The sequence below is a fragment of the Phalacrocorax aristotelis genome, chromosome 1 (assembly GCF_949628215.1).
Source record: "Phalacrocorax aristotelis chromosome 1, bGulAri2.1, whole genome shotgun sequence".
Taxonomy (NCBI): Eukaryota; Metazoa; Chordata; class Aves; order Suliformes; family Phalacrocoracidae; genus Phalacrocorax; species Phalacrocorax aristotelis.
The window spans coordinates 102,176,843-102,196,509 of NC_134276.1; the positions used below are offsets into that span (position 1 = coordinate 102,176,843).

The 19,667-nt window shown below is 43.9% G+C and overlaps 1 protein-coding gene across 2 annotated transcripts in view; it reads right to left on the minus strand.

The window, feature by feature from the left end:
- Positions 1-1,527: 1,527 nt before the first annotated feature.
- Positions 1,528-19,667, minus strand: part of CLIC6 (chloride intracellular channel 6) — a 32,284-nt gene continuing 14,144 nt past the window's right edge. For both annotated transcript variants that reach the window (XM_075100423.1, XM_075100413.1), the window contains 5 exons: positions 7,090-7,199; positions 6,520-6,645; positions 5,327-5,433; positions 4,156-4,337; positions 1,528-2,794 (listed from right to left, as the gene is read on the minus strand). In XM_075100423.1, the coding sequence (XP_074956524.1) occupies positions 2,633-2,794; positions 4,156-4,337; positions 5,327-5,433; positions 6,520-6,645; positions 7,090-7,199 (687 nt within the window). In that variant the 3' untranslated portion in view covers positions 1,528-2,632. The remainder of the gene's footprint in view (positions 2,795-4,155; positions 4,338-5,326; positions 5,434-6,519; positions 6,646-7,089; positions 7,200-19,667) is intronic.

The window sequence follows — 19,667 nt, forward strand, 5'->3', positions numbered from 1 at the left end:
AAGGAAAAGAAAACACAGGTTTACTGAGTGTCTGAGGCTTTTTTTCCCTTCACCTGACAAGACTGGAAGTGCAGGCATGTGATTCTGATGAAGCCTTAGAAAAAGAGGAAGGGACGAGGGAGGTTAAATGAAAGATCTGGAGCCAAAAAGAAGTTTCATAGTGTCTATAAACCATAAACATGGACATAACAGTGTGGTGTTTCAGGCAGATATGGCTCATCAACTTTTCAGTCAGTAAGGATGAACGGTGATGGGCTGCCACCGAGCCCTGGCACACCAGCTCCTGAGCTGCAGCCGGCTCCAGATGCAGACAAGGGTGCTGTGTTTGAGTTGGGAAAGCAGGCAGGGCCAGGCCATGGCATGGTTGTTACCATGGGTCCAGGGGGAAGGACGCCAGTGTGGGACCCTATGAAAAGGAAGGGTGATATTTATTCTAAATGGCATGTATTTTACTCAGTTTCAGTGTCCCATGGGTTATCTGCACCCAGACTCCTGCCCAGGCAGTCTGTGTGTGAGGTGGCAGGCCAGTGCCGCCGGCTGTGGAGTCCTGGCACAGCTCTTCTGTTCTTTGCTGGTAACAACAAGCTGTTTTCTGGATGCGCCTTTTATACCCCCTAGGGCTCTGTCAGCACCTTTAAGTCAAAGGCAAAATTCTTGCTTCCCATTGTTCTGTTGTTTTATCAGGATGTTTTATGGCTCCCCTCCTGTTTCTCCTCATCTCTTTACCTTAGCATGAGGGCTGTTTTTTTACCTTCTTGTTATCAGGTCCTTTGAATGAAATTATTTCTACAGTGCCCTGTAGTGATTAACCTATTCCTTTTTTTAACCCTTGTTTCTCTTTCTTCTCATGCTTTCACACAAACATTTTCATTGATCTTCACCAACCTCAAGACTTGTGTTACAAATACTCTGACCTGCGCCAAAGACCATTGCTCTCACCAACATCCAGGCATGACTTGGAGATAGGTACTGTCCTCCACTACCAGCATGGCCACCATGTTTCCCGGAGGTAGGAAAGAGCCATATGGATGTGAACCACACACTGCTACATGCTCTCAGGGCCAGAGAACAGCAGCCCAGACGCTCTGTTATTTATTGACAAACAGCCATTACTGTGTATATGGCGAGAAGCAAGAGGGCTAGGAGCAGGCTCATGCATTTGCATTGCTGCAAGAGCTGCTGAGCAGCACGGACAGTCCCTGGCATCTTTGGATCATCCCAAGCTGATCTCCCCAGGAACAGATACAGACGTGGCCAGCCCCACACCAGCATGGATGTGGGACAGTTGTGCTAAGTGGCTTGGCGGTCAAGGATTACACCCTGGCCTTTTGGGTTTTTATTCAGCAGTAATGAGCACAGCCAGTATGTATTGCTCCCAAGATCTCACTGTGGGTCTGCAGCGTACACAATTCCTCCAAAATCAATGCTGGGTTAAATTTTGCCTCTTACTTCTTAAAATCCAGGCCACTGTTTCCATGCACCATATAAGGAAATTACCAAGGAAATAAAGACAGAACACTGTTCAAATTAGTTATGAATTTGCATATTTTCTATTTAAATTTGTAAGGCATATGAAAAGAGCATACATATTTCATTTTTTATATATTTTATATATATATTTGAAAATACAAAGTAACGGTTAGTAATATGTGATGAGTGACTGTGCAGTTATCAGCCCCAATATGAGAGTTCACAATTAAGGGTGGGAGGGGAAAGGTATTGTGTCTGTTTTCTCTAAAGGCAAACTAAAACTACATATTGAATGAGGCTTAAAAATAATTGTGAAGATAGCGCATTTGCATCAGAACTGTGTAGTGTGCAAGACAACGACACCACAGACACAATGTATCTGACACCAACTATTATTTTTAAGTAATGCTTTGTTAGAAAGCGAGCCCATGTTTGACGTGGACAAGGACGAATGACTAGTCTACAACAGTCTTTTTGTGGATATAGGTGCTACAAAGGCTATTTTTAGCCATTTTCATTTATTTTTAATTTAAAAGAAGAATCATGCAATGTGAAAAGGAGTTGTTCTTCATTGACCTGCCCTGCAGGTCTCTAGCACAGAGGAGAGGGCTTCTGGGAAGTCAGGCGTGGTCTGACCTGCAGGCTGGCCCCTCTCCTGGGTTAACCAGGGTGCTGCATGGGCACCAGCTGCTGGCTTGCAGCGAAGCAAACAGAAACCCTCCCCGTAACTGTGAAGTTTGGCAACAACTGTGAAACAGAGACCAGAGGCAGCGATAATGATAGGTTAAATGTGTGTTAGAAACAGGGCTAATTCTTCTCAAAATTCAGCAATTCAGCGTAAGTCACTAGTCTGCAATATTGCTGTAATTTTGTGACCTACACCATCTTCCTAACTTCAACAAATGCTTTAATATTGACTGATACCTTTAACTTGCAATGCACAACAGACATTCATGTGTGCAGACATCTGTACAGACACACAAACATATAGATATATAATTTAAGAATGAGCAAATAATGCTATACAATCATTATAAAAGAAGGATTGGCCAATAGCAGAACTTAAAATTATACGCAGAATGTATGCTGGCTTTCATTTTTTCCATCTCAGCTGGTGCCCATCTACGTCTCAGAAGTAATAAAGAATGGAGGCATCTTCTGTTTACTTCATTCTCTTTGCAACATCCAAATATGCATACTCAATTTCTTGATCAGCAGGACAAGTATTTGTAAATTCATCTCTTGCATATGCATTGTTCAAGTATCTTGAAATCCCTGTCATTTCAGGTGGAAAATCAAAATTTCTGTATTTTTTTGCAACAACCTTTTATTAAAAGAAAAGAAGAAAAATATCATTACACACATATCTGAAAAAAAAAAAAACCAAATCTACTCTTTATGCACATTTTTAATTTTCAATTTGTCTGTCATTATATGCAACGTAGAAGGAAAGACAAAAAACCCCAGAAGACATGGGATGAAGAAAGCTAGCAAACAAGCTAACTCGCTTAAAATTACGTATTTGGTATAAATACTCTGCTAGAGCTATGTAGAGCTATGTGGACCAGTAGACCACACCTGGAGGAGATGCAGCTTCAAACAGCAAAGGAGCTAGCATAAAAGAAAATTAACAGGATAATCTTACAATAATAAACTGGCCCACATTCGGATATTTTCAATGAAACAGAAAGGGAAAACCTGAATTAAAATACTAAATTTCAAATGGCTAGGGAAAACAACTACCAGCCAATACCCAATCCCTCCCCGTTTGGCCAGCAAAGATGGTGTGACGTTCATCCTCCATCATCCTTCAGACATTCACCTGACATAAGGTGATTTTCCCTGCATTGGCTCTGCTGACCCTGCTATCTCTCACGCTTTGCTGTGCCTGAGCTTTGCATGGGCGTGGGAAAGGGCTTATACCCTTGCTGCTCTCTCTGGAATAGGTTCAACCAGGACACCTCTGGGGAAAGTTTTCACTTGTGGAGGTGTAAGAAAGCAATTCAATCCACTCTTCCTCTGACAAAATAGTAGTCAAAAAGGAAACTTTCTGAAGTGACCTTGTTTGAAAACTGATGAATTTCCAGTGTAGCCATTTCTCTTTCAGAGCCTGGTTGGCTCCAGAGTAGCCCAGGGACAGGCTGCGACAACACCCAGACATCTCAGTCACTGGGACTGTGTGTGGGTGCTCCACAGCCCTGTAAGAAGAGGGTGGGAGCCTTGGCTGGAAGGCAGTGGGTGGTGGCTACCCTGCCAGTATTATTGGTACTAGTGATATTCAGCAAAGCAGGAATTTTGGATTAAAGGTGGGAGAGACAAGTTCGAATTTCATCTTCTTGAATTGGCATGGACAAAATAATTTAACCTTACTGGTCCAGGGCACCTTGCATATGAAATGCAAATGAAAACACTTCTCTGCAGCACTGAATATAGCACTGATTTCATACCTGTGAGAGGCTTAGTGAGTGCAGTAACAGTCCAGATATGAAACCAGATACTGTAGCTCCAGTCTTAACAGTTTGAATATCTGCCTAGCTGTGCTGTAATGAAACGGCCTTGTGTATTAGCATTCAGTGTCCCTACTGCATGGCCTCAGAATGGATAAAGGCTTCCTCTGCCTTTCAGAAAAGAACTTGAGCTTCTGTGTCGCCCTTCTCTTCAGGAAGGTAAAAAACAATTGCAAACCTTGATTATATGGAGCTTTGGTAGGAGGTTGCAATCCGCTAAGGTGAGCTCATCTCCATCCAGGAATTTCCGGCTGGAAACAGTGATCTCCTCAGTGCTGTAAGCATCAATTTCATCAGGCAAGGGGCTATTTAAATAGTTGTCCAGCTTCCTCAGGGCTTTAAGCAAAGATTTTTCCAAATCTAGGTTAAGACAATAAAAAGGTCATTCAAGCCTGTACCAAGGTCTCTCTGACACCAAGCAGAAAGGCAACTCTTGCATCCTGTCTCCTGGCACCAAGTCAGGTTGCAGATACCCGGCCATGCCAACTCCCGCAATTCCTTTATCCTAAGCTTAAAACTTAATGCTGGGAATTAGCTCTAAGTAGCTAAAGGGTGTTCTGAGAAAAACCAGACTGGGGCTGTGTTACCAGAAATGGCTCCTCACACACCTCTGCTGAGTGTGCTTTTGCAGAGTGGCCAAGCAGAGTGGCTCTGCCTTCACATTGACTCTTGCTTTGGGAGCCGTGGGACAAGTGCCTGCCCACAGACAGGACGGCAAGGCTGGGAGCAATGACAGCAAGCCACCAGGATGCTGCTTTGGGGTGTACAGGAAACTAGTCCATGAGTCCTATGTTCGCCTAGCGCACAGGAGTGGGGTCAGGGGAGCAGGGGCTGGTGAGGGTTGGCTGGGGTTTTCGTGGGTTGGTGGTGGTGCCTGTGTGCCACAGAGAGGAGAAAGGAATAGCAAAGGGAACACAGCTGAGCACTGGAGGACAGAGATGAGTTAATGCATGGTGGGAGTGAGGGTCCTGGTCTAGAGAGAAGTGCCATGGGGCTAGACTCCTCAGTATTTACAGAAATTGAGTAGAAAGGTAAGGTCTCAGTTCAAGCAGGCTATGCTTTTGGCAAAGCTGTGGGGAAGGTGCAGTGTTATGGGCTTGAGAGTTGAAGAAACGAGGAGGAGCTGGAGATGGTGCTCCCATGCTGACAGTGGCATCTGCGTAAACTAGCTTTGGGAATCCTCAAATAAGGGAGTGAATAGGAACAGATTTCCACAGCCTTTATGCTCTGGAAAATGACTCTTTAACCTAAGCTATAAACGGGATATCTCCAGCACAGTGTGCTAGAATTGTACAGCTCTAATTTCTCTCAGTAACTACCAGGGCTGATGAAAGGACTGCAGCACATACTTTCATTAGCATCTTTTCTTGGGTTCTTTATGAATGCAGAGAATTTTGCAAACACATCATTTCCTGCAGAGTTAGACTCGGGGTGGTTCGGTGCAAGTTTAGGATACCTGAGGAGTTAAAAGAAACAAAATGAAGTTGGCAAGTGCAAATTTAAACCGCAGTTAAACCATGGGGATGACCTCCTTTTCCTGAGGTAGATGGGAAACAACTGTTATGGCAGCAAACACTGCCCAAACAGCCCAGTGCCTCTCCCAGGCCTCCTCCGCTGGAGGTGAGGCTGCATGGAGCGTGGCTGCTGCCATGAGGAGGAGAGGAGGGAAAGCCCCTATTCGCACTAGCTGCTGCTCCTCCCAGACTCCTTGCCTGGCCCCCTCGTGTGTGAGCAAACGCAGAGCGGCCGGTCCAGCAGCTGTTGTTGCCAGGGGCAGACAGGAAGGGAAAAGTGGAAGGGAGCAGCTGCTTGCCTAGTTTAAGTTAGGTTTGTCTGCTTAAGAAGGGAGCACTGCGGAGGGGGCTGCTGTCCTGGGGGAGAGAAGGTGTGTGGGTAGGGAACACGATGCTGCTGATGGGACAGTGGGGTTTGGGGAGGGGTGGGAAGAGCTGCTGGGGTGGGGAAGGACAAGGCCAAAACCCAGACCCCACTGCGTGCTAAGATGGGCCTGCCCAGACACTCAAAATGAGCCCTAGCACATCTGCCATGTGGGAGGCTTTCACTGCCCTTTTCTTCCAACTACCTGCTCCCAGTAAGCATAATTATTTGTATTGTGTGAAGAGGGAAACCTCAAACACACACTAATGGAGGAAAAGAGGTCAGATTTCTGCAGTGGCACGCAGGTTTCTGCAGACGCTTGCTGCAGCAGGGTGGATTTCAGGCCTCGGGAATGGCTGCAGTGGCATAGCAGTGAACTCGGAGCAAAGACAAGGGCAGCGGGAGGAGCACAGCTGGCATCTCGGGGACACCCCAGGGACATCAGCTGCACAGTGGCGGGCTTCAGCTGCAGCCCTGTTTCACTCCAGTCAGAGTCACCCCTATCAGAAAGCTCCACCACAGCAGCCAGACCAGCCTCGACTTAAGCCTCGCAATTATAACATGTGCACTAAATCGAGGGCCTGACCCACTGAAAACAAGGGGGTTTGGTCACTGACTGCTGTCTAGGGCTGTGAGGGGCTAAAAGCAGACAGAAATACAGTACCGGGGTGGCGCTAGCTTTTCTTCCAAGAACTCCTCAATCTTATTGACATCGGTTTTCACTTCACCGTCAAATGTCATGAAGGGGGGGTTTGTTCCCGGGGCAAGGTTCTGCAGGTCAGCAGGCTTTCTGACAGGAGGAAAGAGATGGGGTTAATCACACCAGGAACCATTTTTGCAACTTCTACTTAATTGCAAAGAATTGTTTCACCTTTAAAAGAGCAGGCTACTCAAATCTTTCTTACAAAGAAAGACTTAGCCAGCCACCTCACACTGGTGGTGTGAGAATTCACTAGCCTGTATCTGAAAGTGCTCTGAAACACTTTAAAAAAAAAACCCAAACTTCTGTCTTATGTTACAGAGACCTCCTGCAAAACAGATTAAAATCTCAGCTGCTTCAAAGGAGTTAGTCCACTTTATACTAGTGAACCCTAAAGAGGAATCAGACATCCAGGCTGTTAGCATAATGCCAAGCCATGGTGTGCATTTCAAATAAATCAGAAAAGAGTCACCCTTTAAAATCACCATTTGGGAAAAGTTGTTCTGCAAATGAGAACTCCGGTTACAATCTCACCTTTTCAAATCCACGGTTGTGACATTAAATATGACACCTTTTAGCCACAGAATCATAAAGAGACGCTGAGAGAATGGGCAATTTCCAATACTTTCCCCATCACTGCCAGCCTACAATTTAAAAAAAAAAAAGTATACATACTTCTGTGATGATAGCAAATTTTGATAGCAGATGTAGTAGGAAAGCAGAAAATCCAGATCTGCTATGAGTACATATAGCACGTTACTCATCTCTACTAATACATATTTTCATGCAAAGTTTCTTTATATCCTTCTCCAAACATGCACATAGATATGATGAAGAATCCTGTAATCTTGAAGATGTAGTTTTTCATTAAAAGGCATAATGAATGTTGCCAAAAGTTAGAAAACAAACTTGAAATCACAGCAGTGCTTCCAAAGGGAATAGCCTCCATCTCATTTGTCGATGTGAACATAAATCTACCTAAGTCACTGCAAGATTAAAACAAGTTTAAATCAGTCTATAATCACAGGAAACAAGCAGAGAAAGATTTACCAGCATAAAATGAGATGTAACGTCTAAAGCACTTAAGGGAATAAATAGAATAAATCAAATAATTAAGAGTTTCAAACTAGATAACTGTAGGTGCCCCAGAGAAGGAGGGAAATTAGGCAGTAGCCTTGCTCCAGCTGAACGCATCCGTCTGCACTTTACTGAACTGAGGACTAATGAAGCACAAGTGCCCTGTCCCCCTGGCTAATCCCTCCTCATTATAGACCAAGGGTTCCCACTTCTAAGATTTAAGTGTGGCTGTATCCAATTCACACAAAGACTCTTCCTATGTGCCCCTATAATGATGGTCTTTCGTTTTTGGCTAAATAAATCACCAGGTGTTAACATAAACCACAAGAGATGCAACACACTGTACATGTCATCACAGAAGTGTTGCTCTCATGTACTTTGTATTGCATTTTGTTAAGAGGCTTTGTTGAAATGAGGCAAAGTCTTGGTTGTTAGGCTTCATGCAACGCTGTTGGAAGACAGCAAAGATCTGATTTTTAAGCCCTTCATCTGATTCTCCCAAAGCGCAGTTTTAAAACTTAAGATTAAATGTAAGGGCACAGGAGTGAAAAACCAGGTGTATCATTTACTTAGTTAATGGGTTAGTTCATCAAGGTTTGCAGACCTTATAACCAAACAACACACATTAGTGAAACCAGTTCTGCTTGCTCTTTCACCTTCCTCAATGCTATCAAGTGAATCTCAAATATAGTAAAAAGTTCTCCATAAACAAACATTGCTGCTGGATAGTTTTACAATGCTCACCTTCACAAAGAGCTCTATGTCTGGAAATGAGCACCTGGTCTGGAGCAGGCAGGTTTCTGTCATGGAGCTTGAGGGATGCAGGAGGAGGGACACTCCCGCAGCTTGATAAACCGTTTTATTCTCCATATCAGCTGAAAGGGTACCTCCTCCAATAACTCTGCTGTTTTCTGCCTCTGGTACTTTGACAACCACTGGCTTTCTTGGTAATGAAAACCAGAATAGCCTATTGCCTTAAACACTGCCAGGGTATGAAAACTTCTGGAAATGCTAAAACAGCTGGACTGGTGTGTTAGAAAAGTCTTGTTTCGTAGGTGGCAAAAATGAAAGCTGGTCAAATGCTACTATTGTAGCATTTTTCCTCCTACTCAGAGCACTGCTTTCCAGTGCTGTACAGTTTACAGCAACAGGAAGACAGAAAACTACTGTGTATTTCATGAGAACAAGACTATAAATGCTGCTAGCATGTCCTTAAAATAGAGCTAAATACACCATTTTGCCTCGTCCTACCTCTTATGTCATGTTTTACCTACCCCACAAGGAAAAAATGGGGTGAAGGGTGTTACTGTGACCCCTAAATGGGTACCCCACGCTCTCGTAGTGCTAGGCTGCACTGAGGGGAGAAGCAGCAGTCAGGGGAAGTAATTTTGGAGGTGCCATGTGAGTGCAAACTTTTTAATGTACATACTTACTTGGGAGGAAAATTTGCTACAGCACTACTGGTTTTCTACATTGCAATGGATAAAATAGCAAACAGCAAATCTCAGCCTTTTACCTTCATGCCTCTCAGTATGCTAGCAAACTTTCACAAAAAAAGTTGTTATGGTAAGCACTTGGCTTTTACAGCAGAAAATAAATTCACGGAGACTAGGATGTTTCCCCATTTCTGATGTGACCACAATCCTTCTCACAGGCTAAGGAGGAAAACTTCTGAGCAGTTTCCTTGCGAAATCATTGGTGTACTTTATTAATATAAACCTATCCTAAAAGCCCTAGAGTACTATCCAGGCTGTGTAGTACATCCTGATGTCTAAGACAGGGCGGTGTCTTCTAGGGTCGCTGTGCCTGGACTGAGAACAACAGGCAGATCTTCTGGAGTTACTCAGTCAAAAGCCTTGGCTGCTGAGGTCCTACAGTAAAGGACCCAGAAGCCATTCAGGTAGGGACAACTGGGAAGCTGGTGAACCACATCGAGCTTTAGGAAGCTGAAAGCCATATGGTCCCCAGGGGCTTGAGCTCTGGGTGAGAGGTGAAGGGAGGACAAATCTCCAGACTTGCTATACCAGGGCTGGTGGTGGATACCTCCAGGTTTCCTCCAGTTCTGCAGAGTTGGAGGCAAATTACAGTAGCCCACACAACACTATAAGCAGTGATTAAACCTTTCCCTACTGTAACAGTGACCAGCAGTCGTAAGTGACTGCAAGACCTTGGACACCAAACCTAATTCAGATCTTGACATGGTTTGACCTGGCAGCTCAAAGACACTAGACTAGTTTCCTATAACCTTAATTGAAAGCCCAGAACGTGGATGTTTTGGCCTGTTGCAGAAAACAGCTAGCTAAAATGCTTTCAGATATGTCAACTTACATTTTGGCTTACAGGAGACAACTCTCATCTCTCAGCTCATCTAATCTGGGGAGCTACAATTCCTACTAGACATAAAAGCATCAGTGACACATGCTGAAGGTGTTCAAGTTTCCAGAGGGTCTGCCATGATGACACCAGCCACTCAAAAATCACGAGCTGGGACACTGAAATAGCTTTATAGCTGTGTATTGAGCAACACAACAATAGCTGAAGTGTGCCATCATCATACTATAATGTACTTTCCAACAAAGCAAGGGTGGCCTTTTTGCAGAAGTGAGAATGTGTGTCGACATCTTACCTTGCAGGGATGTGATGCAGCAATAAAAGAACCAGAAAAGACCCGCCTGTCCCATATTAATAGCCCCAGGAATATAGCACAGCTAGGGGCATTGCAGCCTGGGAGCAAAACTCCCTGCATTTTTGTCCATAACACTGCTCAGGAATGTGTAACTTTCAGCTGTGCTTGGTAAACACACATAATTTAATTATGCTTCCTCACTGTTGTGCTTAGTGATGATGGAGGGTGAACTCTTAACTCCCGTGAAGTCTGTCAGAGTCTCTCGCTGTTGATTCAATGAAGGATTGTGTTTCCAGACTGCTTATGACCTTAATAACCAGGCAAATGCTGCTGTAATTGCAGGTAATGCTGCAAGTTGGCCTCCACCTGCAATTGTTGTGACATTCTTTTAACATCCTGATCTTGTGGGTAAAGTGGGCCAAATCCCCAAAACACAAAGCTGGTTTTTATGTTCTTCTGCTGCTTAAATAGATGGTTAACCAGTGTCTTGAATAAGTGGCATTTATGTTTTAATTGTTATTGGTCAGAAGGTCCATACGCTTTTTTCTAGTAATACTGTGATTTAATGAGTTCATTAATCAAACAATTAAGACAGCCACTGCTGCAGAGGAGAAAAATGTCAGGCTGTGCATAGAAGCTTTCATTCAGAGCCTTCAGAGCCGTAGGCAGCAATCGCATATTGTGACAGTATCGACTTATGACAGCTCTCCGTAATCATGTGCCACAGGGATTATTAACCTACAATACTCCCTGTTTTCTTTCATTTTTCACTGTTCCACTCTCTTCAGTCTTTTTTGCTGTTGTTCTGGGTCTCACTCAAAGATTCTGGGAAAGGAAAAAGCTCTCCACACCCTTCTTTCCACTACTGCTTAAGCTCATGGGTAGAAGCACCACCATTCCTTAGGCTAAGTTCACTAGGCAGCAAGACCTTACGCACAAAATATTAAAGAGGGTCCCAGAAGAACTATATTCACTTTCTGGAGCTGCTGCTGCCACTTTGATTCAGCAGCTCTGCTTTTCTGAATGGCGTTGAAGAGGTCACTTGCCTCCACACCCTCATCCATAGCAAGAGGATAATTATAGTGACTTTACCCAGGAGTCACACACCGTATGTCATTCTTAAGCCAGTGGTTTGGGCCCTCCCTGAGCTGGAGTTGCTCTGCCCCTGGAGCTGTTGTAAGAATTTGTTTTCTAACCATTTCTGTCCAAACATCTCAGGAACCAGGTTTTTGCAGGTTCTTCTATTGTCCTCAAATGTTCTGTGCCTTCAAAATTGTGATGAGTGGAATTTGTTTTTCCTGGACTTTTTGTTTCCTTTTGAAGGTTAAGGACAGAAGAAACGGTTCAGAAGAAGCAAAGAAGACTTTTTAATTTGTTTTCATATAATTATATAATCCCTTTGAAGCTACAATAAAAAGGAGAAGAAGGAGCATAACTTTTCTTTTCAAAATCTGAACTGCAATTCCATTTTCTTTCTTTGACATGAGGGAGCTAAGTTACCTCTTTTCCCATATTTATTCTGGCTAAGAGGCAGGTTTATCCAGCAAGTGGAGCAGAACCACTGTCTACTGTGAGACAATGAACTGTCCAGCTGGGACCAGCATCATGGATCTGCCTCTGCCTGTTCTGCAGAGCTAGCTGTCTCAGGCTGAACTGGGACTTTCCTCCAAACTTCTTTACTCGATCCTCATCTATCAGGCAGTTTTTGTGTGCTCTTCCTTCTCGTACCACACCAACAACTCCCCTCTCCTTTTTCACCACACATTTGATCTCCTGTCAAAGAACAGGAACCACAGCAACCAGCTCAAAACTACTGCTTGAAGAACTACAAGGAGTTCGCAACCTTGGGCCGCCTGTGGGAAGCAACTTTGAGGCTGGGTGCAACTTTCAAGATCAACAGCTATTTTGCTTTAATTCCTTCTACAGACTCATTTGTTCTGCACTGGCATGGATTAACTGAGCCCACTGCATTCCTAGCACCAACTCTTGCCCTGAACTTAGCCCTGCAATGCCAGCCTGACTGCAGTAGCTGCACGAGTAGCTACCACTGGCTCTACGCACATAGTACCAATGCAAGAAAAGCCCCCTGTGGTAGACAGCTCTGCTTCCTGCCCTGCTGCACCTCTGGGACCAGCCATTGAACTTGCCTGCACAATGGCCAAGGAGAAAGGGGAGGGGACCTCCCAGTGCCTCCCCCCTCCTCCTCACCCCTGAGAGGAAATCCCACTGCCCTCTGGTTTATTAGGAAGTCCCCAAGCCATTTGTTTAAAGTGCCTTTTTTAAGATCACGGGCAGAAAGGCAGAGGGAAGCAGTATGCTGGCACTCCCTTGCTCCCACTAGCACAAAGGCATCCTTCAGCCTCGGCAACAGGCTGTGAGAAGCACATGGGTTTGACTGCAGCTACACTAGCAAATATCTGTTTTCTAGACATAACCATGTTCTGTTAGTGTGCTGTCACAGGTATATTGTTTTCATTTAAAAAACAGCACCTACTCCTTGAGGATACAAAGTGTGTTTTACATTCTGATGCCTGCTACAGTATTCACGCAGATTCCTATAGTACCACAACACTGAAAGAAAACAAAATTGGCAGTATTACATCTGTTATGAATGCAATAAAATATAGTTACAAGTCATTTTGGTTCACTGAAGGAAACTATAATGCACCTAATAGCATATGATATTCTGTGCTAGGCACAGAAGCACCACAGGCATGTAATTTGTGTCGGATCACGTTCAAACCAAAGCTTTTTGCGAGGAAGTGACAGATTACCTGGAATTTTCTCTGTCTAAGCACTGTGTTCATTCTGTGGCCTAGGGCTAGGGTATGAACACCCAAACGCTGAATTTTAGAGAACTCTCTTGATGCCACCTACTGGGCTTTAAATGGAAATCTCGAGTTCTGCTCTTGGAGCGATGAGCAGTGGCAGACTCAGACTTTACCACATCTCATCATGAGAGGTTCTGCCTTGGAGCCACCTGCGCAGCTAGGTGCCTTGCTTTTTCCTAATGGCACTATTAAGAGTACTTGAAATACAGAAATTGTATTTCCAGGCTAAGTTTTTAAATAAAATAGTTGTAATTTAAAATACATTTTAATGGACAAAGTAAAAATTTTGCCACTTATTATTCTAATACTTTTAAGCAGTCATGTAGCTCTGCCTATCCACTAATATCCAACACTTAAAACAGATGTCTCCAGTGTGATGTCTGCAGTAGTGAAGTTCAATGAGGAAGCTGTGTTAAAAAGCAATTGGACACTCCTTCAGGTTAAAAACTTAATTTCCCCTTTCCCTTTTTCTCTTTTTTAAGAGCAAAATAAGCACCTTGATATTGAAAGTGTGCCATAAGGATTTTTGTTTTAAAAAGAAATATATCCTGTTTTATATTTAGAAGTATTAATAACATCTGTCGTTTCTCTTGAACAGTATTATAGGGTTCAGAGAACACCAAACATACTTAAAGGATTACAACTTTGAACACAGAAATTCAATAACACACTTTTTGTCCTAAACCCTAATTAAGCTTTCAGGTTAAGGAGGTAACAGTAAACATAACTACACGCATTCTGCTAAAAATAGCTTTTTCCTCTTTTTAAGGTGCTAAGACAAAAACGCATGCAGGGGAAGGAGGGAGCAAGTATACTAAAATGTTTTCTCTAACAAAAGAAGGGGTGATTTGACTTTCACCATCCTCTCCTATGATGTCACTTGTAAGGCCCCTTTTTCCTGCTGAAGCTGGAATTCTGCCCCTGCTGACTCAAAAGCAGCTGGGAACAAACCCTGAGCGCTCTCCTTCCAGTGCAAACAGCTTCTAGTAGTTGAGTAGCCGAGTCTTCAATCAGAAGAGTGTCCATGTTGAACTCCACCCCTGTAGGAAGCATGGCCCTTCTCCATCTGAGCAGCAATGATCCCCTTCTCTACCCATCACCCCCTACATAAGAAGGACCAAGTTAGGGCTTGAAAGACTATCACAGCTGCAGCCTTCAGCTACATCACAGGCAAGTCCTCACTCTATACACCCCTCCCCAAGCATGTGTTTGTGTGGTTCAAGATACGGTCCCAGTAGTGAGATCATTCAAAGCAGAACTGAAAGGATCCCCACGACCACCCATCTAAACTAAACCATGCCAACATGTTGCAATAGATCTTACAGGGCATGCAAAATTAGTAATCTGGACAGTCACATAAAAAATGGACCTTGGGACCTCTGGATGTCTTCCACTTTCTCCCCTTTCTCCTACCTCTCTTTCAAGTCAAAAATCAGTCAATGCATTTAGGTATGCCTGTAACTTTTCAACAAGCAAGTTGGCTCACCAACTGCAAATAGAAGGACGGGTCCATTATATTTTGTATCTGCTAAATATCCTCTTGAATGACAACCTGAAATGCAGCTAGTTACATTAGCTCAACTGGATTTAGTTTGTTATCAGAATAAAGCAGACTTCCATTACAAGTCCTGTGCACTCAGTAGGGGAGGAGAAATGACAAAGCAGAGCATCAGTTGACTTTACTCAATGATCCAGTCTGCAAATTGAGGCACTTGAGGAAAAGGGCTTGTTAAAAAGGGTAGGTGCCCAAATTAGCAAACTGCACAAAACCTGAAGGCAGGTACAGGCAGAACTGCAGGAAGGAAACCTGGAGGAGAAACCAACAACTCTATTTGTGTGCACTTGGCCTGACCGTGACCTGCTACTACCCCGGAGGGAAGAGCCTGTTTTTGTTACAGAAATATGAAGCCGTCTCCATCCAGGTCAATGGATGCCATGTGCTACAGGGAGAGGCAGCAGTGCAGAGAGTCGCATTGCACAGAACAGAATGCGATTAACCAAAAAGCACATGACTTCTAGAGCACCAGAGTAGCTGGAAGTGGTTCAAATCACTGGGTATGCTGGCTTTCCTGTCCCCCTCCTCGCCCTCACAAAAGTGAAAATGCACTGGTCCAAGAGGGAACCTTGGAGGACCTGTCTGGCATTTCAGCAAACATAAGGGCAAGTTTCAGTCAGAGAGATGCTAGAGAATTATCTAATGATGGCAACAAGACATGCAGATGGAGCCTGCAACCCAGGAGGTAGGAACAGCAGCAGCACCACCAGTGCTTTTTGGAACAGACTGAATACCTCACAAAGTGAGAACCCTGAGTGCTGGAATAACAGAAAAGCCATAAAAAATGGTTACAAACTGTTATGTTACACACTGAAGCTCGAAGCCACCTTGCACAGAGTTAGCCAGAAAGAAACTGGTCTCTGGTTAGTAGAGACAGACATACATACATAGAGAGAGAGAGGGAGAGCCACTTCTTGAAGATTCATCATCTTGCCCACCCACTTGGGATGACATGCTGTGGTAGTGCTGCTTTCTCTGAGTACAGCACTAAATAGCCCAATAGAGTTTAGGCATCTAATTTAACTTAGGTGAGCTGAATCCCACCCTTGGAGGCTACTTGTCAAGTAGAGATAACTGCTGAAAAAAAAAAAAGACGACCAGAATGCATTATTCCCAGCATGTCTGACCCAACTGCCTGATGGAGCTGTAGGGGAAAGGTGATGTTGCCTTAGGTTACATCAAAGCTGGCACTTCCATAGAAGCAGGCAGCATTCAAGCCACAGCACAAGACACTGTACGTGGTCCTGAAGAGGTCTCTGCAAAAATCTGGTCCTCTGCCTTCATGCAAGATTAAATCAAACTCAGTCAAGCACTACTAAGATGACAGTGAAAATGAGGAACCTATTTTACAACAGAGGGCAGGAAAATCTATTCTTGTTTAAATTTGGAAAACAAAGACTGAAGGAAGATATGATTACTCAGTGCAAGTATAGTTTTTTCCCTGATAGTTGGGGGTGATGCTGAAACAAAAACATATGGCTACAAACTAGTAATGAACATTTCTAGCTGACAGTTAGAAGGGTTCCTAACCACCACAGCACGAGGCTTAGAATCACGTTTCCAGTAGGATTAGCAGGTGTATTAATATATACATGCATATGTGACAGCACAAGAGGGAAAAAAATCTTGTCTCAAGATGAGATTTGATCCCTTTCAGCAGGGACTTGGACTTATTCTCCACTGGAAGGTTCCTTGCTGCCTGTTGTTTCTTTGCACGTGACATGGACATCACTCCAAGGACCAGATGATGGCAAATGCCACGCTTTTGTATTCCATGCCACTGAACATGTCCAAGTGAAAATAACGTGTGTAGCAAACTCTGGGGCAATGATGGAAGGGAAAGGTACTGCTCAGTAAATGTAGCAGCTATCCCAAACCGAGTTTACACTCTAAAATAATCGAATGATTTCTTGGAAGAGGAAATAGATGATGAATATGATATCTCTGACAGCGAGCTCCAACCAGGCACCAGACAGGGTAGGATGCTGTTGGCAATTAAGAGAGTCCACATGTTAAGATTAGCCAGAGAGCAAAAATTAAATAGTGCCAGAGGTCATCCTCTTCTGAGGAAGAACAGGAAAGCAGTTAGCACAAAATGGCATTTTATTTAAAGTGGCTTGAGCAAATCACTGCAAATCTAACCACTGATGCTGTATGTTTGATGCATGCTTACAACTAGGGATGGACACATGCTAGTATGTGCCAGTATTCATCCACTGGCCAGGTACAACTGCTCAATTTACAGAGTACAAGGAGCAATGCAAGGATCCCAGGGATGGCAACAGAAAAAATATTTTCCTTGGCCCAGTAGCCTCACACAGCATTGGCAAAAGGCAACAGGGCCTGAGCTGCAATGGGACACAAGTCCTGAGGCAGCTACAGGATCCAAACGCATCCCAGGGTGGATGCAGCAGCAGCATCCTCTCAGACAGCGAGGACATCCAAGCAGCTCAAGCCCAGTGGAGTACAGGAGGGCTCAGGAGGTATCTCAGCCATTGCCTGGCCTGATTGTGGATAATCAGGTATCAGAATGCCATCTAGCAGAACAGCAGCAGCAATGGATAACATTAGAGGTGAGCATACCTGGAAGATTATGAGCCATCAAAAGGCTGGTGATAAGGAATGGTAACTTTCAGACAAGTCTAAGTCGCGGAGTGCCTGGGCCAGACATCATGAGGCTGGTCTGGGTGCTTGAGGATGGCCACTGCTGGGGCACAGCACACAGGTAGTCAATCGCCTTGACAAAGAGCCAGATCAACTGCTGAAACCAATCAGCAGTTGTTTGTACTCATCAGATGTTAATGCCCATCCACAAAACAGGCTATGAAGACGGTATCTTAGGAGTCCTGCCTAAAAGTGCTGTCAGGATGTGAAGCTCCAGGGCACAGACCAGCTGCCAAACTGATGCAAATACAGACCTATGGAAAAGGTGTGGCTGGGTTCCTCAGACAGGAGGATTTCTTAGCCCAGCTTTTCTTTTTTCCTGATGGAGACAGGGAAACATAAACCTTTATAGTAGCATCAAGGCACTATAAATTAAGTACTGTACAAATATGGAATTAAAAGATTTCTCCTAACTTAAAAAAAAACAAATAGAAAACTTATATGTAGAAAACTTATATGTAGACCATTAGCAGGGAAGTGGGAATGCCAAAGGATTTTTGGAAGCCTTTTTATAAAATTCTGTATAGATTAAGGCTTTTAGCCAAAGCCAGGCCAAAAAGAGATGCCAAGGGAAAGAGAATGAAAGGAAACAAGTGTAGGTGCAAGGTGGTAAAAGAAATAAACTTTTCACCTGCACAGCTTCAATTGACCACAGAACGCCATTTTTGTGTGACCACAGACTATAAGTAGTAGGCCAAAGGTTGAGTCTACCTACAAACAGGATGACAATTTAGATATACCTGTCTACTGTGTTTTTCATGAAGCAGCTGTACATGAGTGGTCATCTCATTATTAGTTATCTAGCTATTATTAGCAATAAAAGATGGGCTCTGTCCTGGAGCAGAGCTCTTCTGGCACTGAATGAGAGTTCAGGCTGAGCTTCCACCTGCAGAAATAACAAAACCCTTGCTCCCTCACATTTTCACATCTGAAGCTTGGCACCCTGGCTTGTATGAGGAATAGTGTAGCCAGCAGGAGCAGGGAGGTGATTGTGCCCCTGTACTCGGCAGTGGCGAGGCCCCACCTCGAGTTCTGTGTTCAGTTTCGGGCCCCTCAGTACAAGAAGGACATCAAGGTGCTGGAGCGTGTCCAAAGAAGGGCCACAAAGCTGGTGAAGGGTCTAGAGAACACGTCTTATGAGGAGCAGCTGAGGGAGCTGGGGTTGTTAAGTCTGGAGAAAAGGAGGCTGAGGGGAGACCTTATCGCTCTCTACAACTACCTGAAAGGAGGTTGTAGCGAGGCGGGGGTCGGTCTGTTCTCCCTAGTAACAAGCAATAGGACGAGACGAAATGGCCTCAAGCTGCGCCAGGGGAAGTTTAGGTTGGATATTAGGAAAAACTTCTTCACCGAAAGGGTTGTCAAACATTGGAACAGGCTGCCCAGGGAGGTGGTGGAGTCTCCATCCCTGGAGGTATTTAAAAGAAGGGTAGACGTGGTGCTTGAGGATATGGTTTAGTGGTGGACTTGGCAGTGACAGGTTAGCGGTTGGACTTGATGATCTTAAGGGTCTTTTCCAACATTAACGATTCTATGATTCTAAGCTTGGGCAAGATTTACGACTCTTGGACTGGCTACCTATTAGCATTTCATAACATCTTCTAACAATTTCATTATTAAGGCTTTTCTCATTCTGTTTGGTTTCTGAAATTATACTCTACTTTCCTTCTTGCTGTGTTTGCATTAACTTACTATGATTATTTTGGTTTATTAGATTTCATAATTCAGTGCTCAGCAAGGCCCTTTGCTAGAAGTGGTTCTTTGAATACTCTTGGTCCTCAGTTCATGTTGAGGGATTAACAGTGTGTTGGAGTTTCTTTATGGGATATTTCCCTTGACCCTGTTTTTATGTAGTCAGCAGTGGTCACAGCTTAAAGGGGTTATATACATCTGGAAATTCTAATCCTCTCTAGATGACAGAAAGGAAAAGAAGTCTGAAGCTGTAATTTCCTCTGGTTTCAGTTCTCTCTCTCCCCTACATTCCAGCAGCCATTTCAGAGCAGAGAAAGCCTCCTTTATTCTAACTTGCATTGCATTATTTACTTACTCACGGTCTGCTGGGTAAGTAATTATTGCTGAAATTAACTTAATTACTTAGTAAGTAAATGCTTTTGATGCATAGAAAGAAATTTTCCTTCATTAAAAAGCAACTTTGTGGCAATAAACTTTTTACTTTTGTCCAGTTAGTTTATAAATAATGAAGAAACAAAAGGCCCAAATTCACCACTGTTACTTAGATGAAATATCCATTTACTTTTTACTCCAATATCACAGTCTGCCCAGTACTTCTACTGAGCAGTGGGTCTGCCTGCACCCTGCCCTTCCAGTTTATAAATAACTTTATAAATATTCCAGTTATATA